General features: G+C 39.6%; 1 protein-coding gene across 2 annotated transcripts in view; it reads right to left on the reverse strand.

Annotated features, from left to right (window-relative positions):
- Positions 1-10,624, reverse strand: part of LOC111874316 (transient receptor potential-gamma protein) — a 21,052-nt gene extending 10,428 nt beyond the window's left edge. For both annotated transcript variants that reach the window (XM_033755405.1, XM_033755406.1), the window contains exons 1-5: positions 10,439-10,624; positions 9,033-9,200; positions 8,826-8,947; positions 7,017-7,242; positions 6,240-6,379 (exon numbers count right to left, since the gene is read on the reverse strand). In XM_033755405.1, coding sequence (XP_033611296.1) covers positions 6,240-6,379; positions 7,017-7,242; positions 8,826-8,947; positions 9,033-9,200; positions 10,439-10,576 — 794 coding nt within the window. In that variant the 5' untranslated portion in view covers positions 10,577-10,624. The remainder of the gene's footprint in view (positions 1-6,239; positions 6,380-7,016; positions 7,243-8,825; positions 8,948-9,032; positions 9,201-10,438) is intronic.
- Between the last annotated feature and the right edge of the window lie 830 nt (positions 10,625-11,454).

Here is an 11,454-nt window from a genome sequence, read left to right on the forward strand (position 1 = left end):
ACAGTGGTTCCCAAACTGTGCGCCGCGGCGCTCTAGGGCGCCGCGAAATATTTTTGTGGCGCCTCGAAATATTCAAATATTTTCACTGAAATGACACTGAGCCCATGTGGTTTTAGAATCGGACCATAGATGTTTATTTATTTATTTATTTATTTATTTATTTATTTATTCTGCCAATTACAAGCTTAAGTTAGAATTTGTAACATGCTTACAAGTAGGTTCAAAATTAAAGCATATTTACATTAAGTTTACTAGTAAGCTTAATATGAAACAGGTTTATAGCATGCTAATGAGTAGGTCTAAAATGAAATAGGTGGCTAAGTGAAGACAGTTGTTGGTGGAGTAGATACGGTTTGTATCTAATTTATGTAGCAAGGACTAAGGTATGTTCATTAAATGGTGATGTCGATGCGGGTTAGGTAGCGAGCAATCGATGTAATAATCCCAGAGTCCATGTCCCTGAGGAGGGGCTCAATCTTGTACGGGGGGTATTCATTGTGCTTAATCAGGTTTCTGAACATGTCTTCTCGTGCCGCATCAAATCGTTTGCATTGCCATAAGATGTGATTGGGAGATTCGATATTTTCTCCGCAGTCGCAAATCGCATCGGGAACAATATTGAGTCTATGGAGGTGGGTTTTCAGGCAGTAGTGCCTGGCTCGAAGTCTGTTGAGCATGACGATGGGCTTCTGGTGGAGCTTAATCTTGTTGAACCAGGGGTAAGGTACATCAGCAAAGTTATTATCGAAGTAATATTTTCCTTTGTGTGCTCCCGATGAGTAGCCCCACGCGTAAAAATCCTTTAACATTTTCTGTTTCCAACAGGCTCTAAGGTCGGTCCAGGGTAGTAATAGTTGGGAGTCTGTGCCTTTGTAAACACTCTCTTTTGCCACCATGTCGGCCTGTTCATTGTGGGTGATTCCAATGTGGGCAGGTATCCAGTAGAAGTGAACGATTTTACCCATTTCTTCAAGCATGAGGACTTGCTCTTTAATGGTAAGTATTAGATGACTACATTGTTTCAGTGGGGAGCCAGAACGTAGGGCTTCCAAAACACTTTTGGAGTCTGAGAAAAGACTGAAGTGTGTGTTCGGACTCGTTTTATCATTTCTAGCGTTGATATAATAGCCATAGCTTCTGCTGTGAAGACTGAGGCGTACTTGGATGTTCTATATAGGTTCGCCGTGGAGTTTGTAGAAGTCATGGAGGCAAAACCTACAAAACGGAAACCTTCCATTTTGGATCCATCTGTGAAAAAACAACAGTTGGAACCCTCGAGTTTCTTAACCAGCGAGTCAATCATGGCCTTCCCTTGTGGTGATGAGCTGGCAGCTATGCCCTCAGCAAATGAGACCCGGGCCTGATGAAAGGAAGTCCTGTAGGGGTAACTGTATATCAGGGGTTTATCGGAGTGGGCAATAAGGTGATGCAGAGGTTCAATTTCCTTGTAGCACGTGAGAATTAGGGGCTCTTGTCCAGTGTGAATCCTGGTGGGATGCATCCTAGTGTCTGCTAGTTGTGATATACAGGCTAGTAGCAGATGATTTGAGAGGGTGTAGATTCTGGAGATGTAGTTGTCACAGAGTAGTTTACATCTCATGACCAGGGGTGGAATCCGTGCTTCTGCCTGGGTTACATCTGTGGGTGTGGATGTCATATATACCATAGCTAGCCGAAGAGCTTTACATTGTATACATTCCATGGAGGTGGTTCCTGTGGCATTTAACGGAGTGAAAAGATGTGAACCATACTCAATTTGAGACCTCACTAGGGCAACATATAGGCGTAGTAGGATAGATGGGTCAGTTCCTATCCATGTTGAAAGCAAGTAGCTGATAATAGTCAATGGTTTGATGCATTTGGATCTGATGTAGTCGAGGTGTTGTTTCCAATTAAGCAATGATTCGAATAATATTCCCAGAAATTTCACCACTGGCACTGATCTGCATGCGGCGTTGCCTATAGTTACTTCCCAGTGGGCAGTTCTTATGGTTCTATAGTTAACTGAAGAGGCAATATTGACACTTGTCGGGGGCTAGTTTTAGCCCGCTGTTCTCTAGAAAGACGTTCATTGTACCAATGTCTTATGTGAGCTTAGTGGAAATGATTTTGGGATCATTGTTAGAATAGAAGAGGGCGATGTCGTCAGCAAATGGGAGTACGGTGCAGGGGTCTTGCATGCTCACGTTGAGGGGCGTCATGTAGAGGGCAAAGAGAATCGGGCTGAGAACACTACCTTGAGGTAGCCCCCGATACGCCGTTCGTACAACATCCAGGTTGTCGTATCGGAGGTAGAGGAATCTTTCGGAAACTAAATTGTAGATGAAAGCTAAAAAGTGGCAAGGGAGGTTTGTGAGTTTCAGTCTTTCGATGAGAACGTCGGCCAATACGTTGTCAAAAGCACTTTGGATGTCCAGAAATATGGCACCCAGGTGTCGATTCAAGTTGAACGCATTGATTATGTCCAGGTAAAGCACAATGGCGTTATCCAGGCATGATTTGTTCTTATGGAAGCCGAATTGTAGTGGGGGTAGTAGGTGGTTGTATTCCAACCACCAGTTTAATCTCATGTTGATCATTTTTTCCATGATTTTGAGAAGGCAAGCAGCCAGCGAAATGGGTCTCACTTTTCCTTTATCGGGTTTAGGGATGAAGAAGATGGAATACTGTTTCCATTCAGTTGGAAAGGATTCAGTCAAATAGATGTCGTTATAGAGTCTTAGAAGCAGGGGTTTGATCGTGTCTGGGAGAGAGCGAATGACTAAGTAGTCAATTCCATCAAGGCCTGGGGATGACTTAGGGTTAGTACTTAGGATGGCTGCTTCTAATTCTTCCTTAGTAAAGGGGTGATCCATGAATGGGTCTTCATAGTCGTTTTTCAAACATGGCGGTTTTACTGAGGCCCAAGGGGGGCACAGTGTTTCTATTGCTGTTTCAATAGTGTGAATCCTCTGCACGTTGTATTCATTCGACTGAGGGGTAGTGTTCCAGGCGCGCTTAAGTCCAGCTAGTTTCCTCCATATGTAAGATTGATTAGTGAAGCGGTTGAGGGAACAACAGAAGTTCCGATAGTAGTCCCGTTTGATTCTGCGTATGTCAGATCTCGTCTTAGCTTCGATTTTCTTGTACTGGAGAAAATTGTCTCTCGATGGGTACTGCTGGAGGCGTAGGAGTGCTCTTTTTCTAAGCCGAATAAGTCTGTTGCAGTCTTCGTTCCAAAATGGTGCTGGGTTACGGCGTTTGTAAGATCCTTGATTGTTAGTAAGGTTGGTATTCTGTTTGTGGTTTCTCGTGTTGTGGTATTTTCTCCCTGGTGTGGCCTCCATGACCACGGACGTTATAGTAGCTGCAAAGGTGGAGTAATTAACCTGGGTGTCGGTATCTGGGTGTAAGATAGTTGCTTCGAGGGCATCTAAGTTGCAGGAGATGTTGGAGATGGCCTGTTGCCAATTTGTCTTAAGAGTATATATTTTGTGCGGTGCCCGGTGAATGATCCTGGGATTCGCTTTTTTGTGGAGTTCTAGTGTGATAGGGTAATGGTCACTACCCCATGAGTCCTTCCCAACGCACCAGTTGTACGCTGGGTAGGATCGGCTGTCTGTTATTGAGATATCTATAGCCGATTCCGTAGTAAATTGTCTTGAGCGGAAGGTTGTATCTCCTTGGTTGATGACACAATTATCAGTACTTTCTATGGCGCGAAAAAGTTTATCTCCCTCCAAACAAGCGCGAGGGCTGCCCCAGGGGGGGTGGTGGGCATTAAATTCCCCTGCTAATAGAAACCTATCTTGGAATTGGTTTAGGAAGCGCAGCCATTTATCGTTTGAAATGTGTTTATTGGGGATGCCTGTATCTTGTTGCCAATAGTAGCTTTCCCCTCTACTAAGTGCAGGGTCAATGCGCATAGTTCAGTGCTCCCATCGCAGTCGTATAGGGCAGGTCGTTTCTCATATTTGAGAAAATTGTTAATGAAGATGGCAGTACCACCTCCAGCATGATGTGTTCTATCTTTGCAAATAACGTCAAATCCTTTTATATAGACTTTGTCCTTTGTGTCAGCCATTCGTTTAATAGAATGTTAAAATGTTGTGCTCTAAATTGAAGTTCATGTAGCTTGTTTTTGAGACTTTGGCAATTCCATTGAAGTATTTGGAGCACGTTGGGGTTCTTGGCCATTTGAGAATTGAATATGTAGGTCGATTGCTTTCCAGATTCTGTTCCATAGAGCATTTGAGTTTGGGTCTGCTTTTAAGATCGATTCCAGTCTTTGTAGGTGAACAGAATGGATGTTGCTCATTAGCAAGTTGGTCTCAGTAAGGTAGGAGTCGTGTGCAGAATACGGTCCTTGACCGGCCGAGCTTGCACGGCTTCACTGTATTTGTGATTTTTCTGTTCAGGGGGCAAAGGGAATTTACTTGGAGTAGGAGAATGTTGCAATGGTGGGAAGTTGCTGAATGTTATAGATGGTGAGTGGAACAAGGAATTATGTTGCATGTTAGAGAATTGTTTTTGTGCTATCGCAAAGGGTACATTTTCATGAGCCATAATTCTGCAGATTTCTTTGGATTCCCTAAATTTGGGACATTGTCTGTTGAGGGTAGGGTGGTCACCTTTGCAGTTAATGCACATCAGGGTTGTAGCACATGTTTTGCTTTCTGGGTGCTTGTCATGGGCACAAATCAGGCATTTCTCAATTGCTTTGCAAACTTTACTAATATGGCCGAATCTGCCACATTTAAAGCACTGTCAAACCTGTGGGATGAAGGGTTCCAAATCCAGTATTTTCGCCAAATATAAACGAATTTTGGTAATTGTGTACTTCTGACAACAACACTGACAGTGTGGGTGTCGGCCCATTCAGTGTGTCCATCCTTCTGTATTCGTCGATTTAGCCTGGATATTTCTGACACGTTCAGTCCGGGATTTGATTTGTTGAGTTCTTCCTTAATTTCCGCAACGGAGCAGTCTAGGGGGATGCCTCTAATGATGCCTTTCCTAAAACCTTTCATCCAAGGCAACCAAATCATCAAACCGTGTTGTTTCGGGTAGGGGGAGGTTAAGGCGTAGTTAGCAGTGTCTCGTGTATTGAAAGTGATTTCCCACGTGTTTCTCGTAAGAGGGGTCACTAATCGTATTTTACGATAGATTTCTCTAGCATTCGACATACTTCGAGTACCATTAGCGGTCTGGTATTATTTTCACGGTTTCCTCTGAGGTGGAGAACAAAGGGCCCTGCATCCTCTTGGGTGAAGGTGAGGGCTGCGGTTGCGTTATCGGAGCTGTTACCTGTTGTCGTGGCCGGTGGCGCAGCAATGTTGTCTGTAGTGGGCGGTTGTGGGTTTCCAACTGTCCGTTTCTTGTTTGATAGGGCATTACTTGGTGGGCTCCTACTGCGTCGTCTCAGCTTTGTCTTCACCATCGTAGTTGCATCATAGTCCATCAAGTTTACGTCTTTATCCAGACCACTCATCTAGGGTGGGCCCTGGGCCGCAGAGCAGCAAGTAGAGGTTATGTTTTTCCTATAACTGTGTGTTGGATGTACTCACTCTGATTAACGATTTACGACACAAATATCACAGTAAACCAATGACCATGTCACTTAAAATGTTGAACCATAAAAACAATTCGCAATGTAGAAGTTTTGTTCGGAGCTAACAATTTCGTTCACTCAGCTCTACCTCTCTAAAATTTGAATATCCTATTGAACTCGTTCACCGCATACCATATGATGCTGCCATCTGTCGACAACAGAAGGTACTTTCCCATTAACCCGTGTGTTGTTGGATTGGTTAGTTGTTAATGATGAAAAACTGCCTAATTGAGTCTGGCCCACCCTGTACAATGAAGCTCATATTTGAGGTTGCTTTGGAGAGCAGTGGATTTGAACACTAAACCAAAGAAAATCTTATATGTAGAAAATCTAACAGAAAGATCATTGATTTGGGATCCTTTAAATTAAACATTTAACAAGAGAAAATGCTAAATCAATGAAAATTAAACGAGACTTCCATTATGTTAGGTAATAAAACCAATCCAACACAGAGCACAGAACACAACAGAAAGAGTTGCAGTTTTAATTACCATACTGAACATGATCATTGACATAATGGTCACACTCATTTAGAGAAGACTTTGATTCTTTATTGGACTCTGAATGTACCTAGAAAGAAGTATAATATAAATTCCATGACAGTACAGTAAATTCTCCCAAGATTTGACTGTTATCAGGTGCTCAGTACCTGACATGTGGCACAGGAAGGGTGGCACCCCTCTCTAACAGCATTCTGATAATTTCAAAGTGATCCAGATGTGCTGCTAGGATCAATGGAGTAATGTCACAACTGAAACTGCGACTCTCTGATGGCAAGGACTCCCAACTCTACGAACACATGTAACTGAAAATAATATGTGCAATCTCAACATTTTTAAGATGAAAAAAGAATTTCTGTACCTGTTGGTAGTGTGGAAATGTTCAGTACACAGTTCTATGACTGAAGAACTAGGACATAATTTTTTGGTGGTCCATGGCAAATTTCAAGTGAACTTTGAGTCAATTTCTCTATGCCCCATGCACGTTATATGTCCTGACCATCTCATCTTCCATCAACATCCATTCCAATAACATTTGATAAGGAATACAATTTATGAAGTCTCCATTATGAAGTTTACTCCAGCCACCTCTTACTACTGCCCTCTTGAATCCAAATAATCTCCTCAACATCCTGTTCCTAATAATCCTCAGTCCATATTCTTCCCGAGATTTAGAGCAATGCATGAAAGAAACAGTATGGATAAAATCCAGTATACAATTCTTGTAAAGTAGGGCTTATATTAAACAAATACAAATCAATATTATGTTCACCCATCAACTTTAGTGTAGTTCCCCAGTACCATATTTCTTCTACATCCATCCACTAATTTCAGATATGATATACTTACTATTAGACACAACCCCCGAAGAGTTATTTATTTTATGCTGTTTGTATAAAGAGTTCAAAACAGTGGGAAGCTCTTACATATTGTTGTCCTTCTGCTGTTACTGCAGCTTCATGGTCAAGAAGTAGTTCCACTGCTTCCACAAACTCCTCTGAAATTGCATGCAGCAGGGCATCCTGCGCCTGTACACCTAACGATATGAGTAATGTCACCATTGGCAGGTCCTCATTAATAATTGCAAGTACAAGAGCAGTTCGTCCCATTGGATCTATACAGTCCTTGTCCACAGAACCTGAATCAATAAGCCTGAAAGAAACCAGTGCTCAGATATAAATTAAAGAATTTTCAGAATTGAAATGTACAAAATCTAGCCTCTTCTTCCAATGTGAAATTTTGACATCTCACATTTTTGCTAAAAATTCAGTAGGTACAGTTTAGTACTGAAGTGTTCAGCTTGTATTCAGGAGGGATGTGGCTTGACTCTTAGCCAGTCCTGGCTAAGTAAGAGCTCCTCAGTCTTTGTAGGAAAGTAAATGCAGTAATCTTTAAAATATTAATAATGTTACCTTTCATTGCATTCCCATTCAAACACAGTTCTTGTAGTGCTCTAACCACAAGACAAGAACTTACATGCCTTCAATAGTTAACCTTAGCAAATGTGATGGATATTTGGATCTGAGTTTATTAACAACGCTGTATCAGATGCAGAGAATTATAGTCAAATGAAACAATAACATTATGAATGGAAGAGAACTGGAAGTCGTTGGATTATCTGAAAGTTCTATCCTGGAATTAATATGGGCAGACTGAGGAAAATCATGAAGTGCTATAAGAAGATGCAGAAACATGGCCAAGGCTCAAAACGTTGTGTTATATAATTTGGGTAAATGATTGAATGCATGTAGGAAAATCTGGTGTAACTTCAAAACCATGACTAAACATAAGAAGTAGCCAGGCAGTGAATCAACTATTTTTTTTTTCATTTCATGCATCCTGCTGTGCTACTCATACATCACCAAATCAGTCATTGTTTACATTCCCTACAAAACGGACAATACTTTGTAAGATGAGGCACCAACTAAATAATCAACATTAATATTACTACATCTACATCATGAGCCTCGAAAACAATTTATTATATATATATACAAAATATAGAATACTCCAATTTGTCTGTGGGAACACAACAAAATCACAAAAACCAATGACTGACGCGATGATGTAAAATATCACTCGAAGAATTTTATTCTTGTTTTATACTATAACTTTTGTTTTATATAATCTAATTTATTGTATTTTTATGCCAAGTATTTTAATATAATTAATATTATTGTATCCAGTTTTATTAGTACTGAAGTTCATTGGTTGTATATACATATGTTGGCCATGTATTTGTTTGATGATGGCTTTTAATAGCCAAAACATGTAGCAGAGCCAAACTAGGCACTGATCTTAATATTGTTGTGTTGTGATGGTTTTAATAAAGAAATTATAAACCAACTATTTGTTTATTTATTTATGAGTATGTTATGTCACATCCCACATTCTGTTTTCAGACTCATGGAGATAGAGACTGTTGGATAACAGAATGATTACTGATGATGAATATAGAAGGATTATAAAGGAGGAAGTGATTCTGTTATTCTAAAATTTATATGGAGGAATTTAGAAAATCCAGAATATCTGAGCTTGTCTAACATACTCTTATTTGAATTCAGAGACTGCTTAATGGGAAGAAAATATGTATGCAACATTGAGCAAGATGCTTACTGTCACTAGGATGGTACCATCAGCAGTACTTTGAGAATATGTCAAACTATCTGCATTACAAATTCAGCATGTGGCCTCATTGGTTTATAGCTATGTTATTACCATGCTTTGTTACATACCGTTTTGTAGTCCTAATATCACCTCTTTGTACAGCCAGAAGAAAATTTCTTTCATCTATGGAGAGCCGAGTCCTCACACGCTTCCTAAGGAATGTTTTCTGAGTGTTATTGGCATTCTGACCCTGAAAAGATAAACACATCCCTACAGTTGCATGCCTTCTTAACCTTGACACTAGATGGAGGTGAGTTATCAGTTTAATGATGCACCTTCTTTATTCCCAAGGAAAGATCCCACAGTGCCCAAGGAACAGGAAGATGGATGGGCCCCAAAGCTCCTCTAAACTTGATGGAGATGACAGAAATCGTCCTTGCTGGAAATAGGACTGCAATTCCAACCCACAGCGTAGTTGTTATACCATCTGTGCCATCCCAGCTCTGCAATTATAAATATTAGAATTGCTTGTAACTGTAGTAAATTTACCATGAAGATGTCTCTGTACTGCATATTCTAGATCACATAGAAACATTTAAATTATCAGTTCCATAAATTAGAACAGGATGCATGCCTGGACAGAAAGGAAGTGAGTAGGAAGTGACATGCTGATAATGAGTTTCATAGGATTCTGAGTATAGATATTAGTCAGAATTTTTAAAAGCATATTGATTTCATTCAAGCTAGCTCTCATGACGAGAAGGTATACAAGGGGTGTAAAAATAAAGCTCAATATATTTTTTTATGCACCAGATAGATGTGAGTGACAAAATTTTGGCATCTGCTACTTTAACTTTGGGGTGAGGACTTCCCAACCCAAATGTGATAATAATGAAAATGTGAATAAATGAAATGAAATGGAGAAATAAATCACTATGCTCCCACAGGGAATTAAAACCAGTGTCTTTGGCCCTGACCTAACTATTATATTTCATGTCACTTTTAGTTTAAGATAACAAATTCATAATGCACTTTTGATAAAGAAACATCCTGATGCTTACTGTGGAAGTGTGAACAACATGTGATGGTAATCTATGAATATTACTGCCAACACAACAATAAATGAAAGAGTTCATTTTCAAATAAAGATGAACATGTATTTATTTGTGTATGAATAGATTTTATGCTACATGCTTTGAGCTATATATAGGTCTCAATTGGCATTCATATATAAACTGTAAATCAAGTTATGTTATATAGGTCGAAACATTGTGGCATAAAATCTATGCATAAATACACCTTTGTCTTTGATTGAAAACAATCTCTTTCAGTTATTGTTGTGTCGACGATCATATTCATAGATTCTATTCACACAACAGGATGCAATCCATAAAGTTTGTGTTATGGTAATTTACTAGTGAAGTAAATTTAAACTGTGTAATTAAAATAACAACTGTGAAATAATTTTAAACCTGAAGAAAAGCCGTAAATGTGTCACAGAACTGTACTGCGGAAGAGAAACAAAAAAACATGGAGGTAAGTGATTATATAGTCTTAACCTTGACACTAAACAGAGACAAACGGTCAACTCCATATTCTAGATACCCTTGCCATTATTTAAGAAATCTAAATATCCACTGTACATAAATTTGATTCTGACCTGGTCTTGCAATAAGTATAATTAAGATTATTGTGGTGTGTACCATGAACATAAACGTTCCTTACTGTCAGCAAAACTCACCTGAATTCTCTCTTCTCCTTGCAATTCTGCACCCTCATTCAAAGATGTGGGAGACATCTGTAGAGAATGGTGAACGTCAGGCTGAGCATTAAAAGCACTCTGGTTTGCAGATACATTTCCTTTTCCATCTGTGCACATACATATACAGTCTTTACAAAAAGGAACACCATGTTTTTTTAGAAATAAAAAAATATCTGAATAAGGATATATGAGAATATATCAGAAGAAGTGACCAAGCAAGTAAACCCCTCTTAACATTACATAATCTCTATAAAAATTTTCACACAATTCATATGCTATGTTAACCAGCTCCAACATAAATCAGATGAAAATTAAGCTAACTATCCGAACTCAATGAAATTAAATAATTTACTGAACTGGAATTCATTTCGAAAAATACCGTCCATATATACATACACAAAGGTAATTATCACTTCATTATTACAACAAGACTTCGTCACCAAATAGAGGAAGTCAAAATATTGTGCAAGCAAAAGTGGCATAAGCAACTGGTCATGCTATTATAAAGGTACTTACTTATTCATGGAGCTGAGCCCTTCTGGAGGAGTCGCCAATTCTGCAGCTATTCAAGAATTTCCCAGCATTTTATGGAACCCAAAGGTTCATTACCATGTTCACAAGAGCCTTCCACTGGTCCCTATCCTGAGCCAGATCTATCCAATCCATACCATACCATCCTATCCCTCTAAGATCCCTTCTAATATTGTTCACCCACCTATGCCTTGGTCTTCCCTGTGGTCTCTTTCCTTTTGGCTTTCCCATCAATATCCTCTACGCATTCCTCGTCTCCCCAATTCATACTACATGACCTGCCCACCTCATCCTCCTTGAGGAGGAGCTCTTTCCTATTAAGCTTTTGTTCAATAACACATATTTTATGACAGGCTTTTGATGAGATTTCAAACACATTTAACAAGGCTGGTATCAAATACATGTAACATATGTGAAAGTATTCAGAGAGTCCGGACATGGTTAAGAATGCTAAATAACATATT

Source organism: Cryptotermes secundus, unplaced genomic scaffold (genome assembly GCF_002891405.2).
Source record: "Cryptotermes secundus unplaced genomic scaffold, Csec_1.0 scaffold2283, whole genome shotgun sequence".
NCBI lineage: Eukaryota > Metazoa > Arthropoda > Insecta > Blattodea > Kalotermitidae > Cryptotermes > Cryptotermes secundus.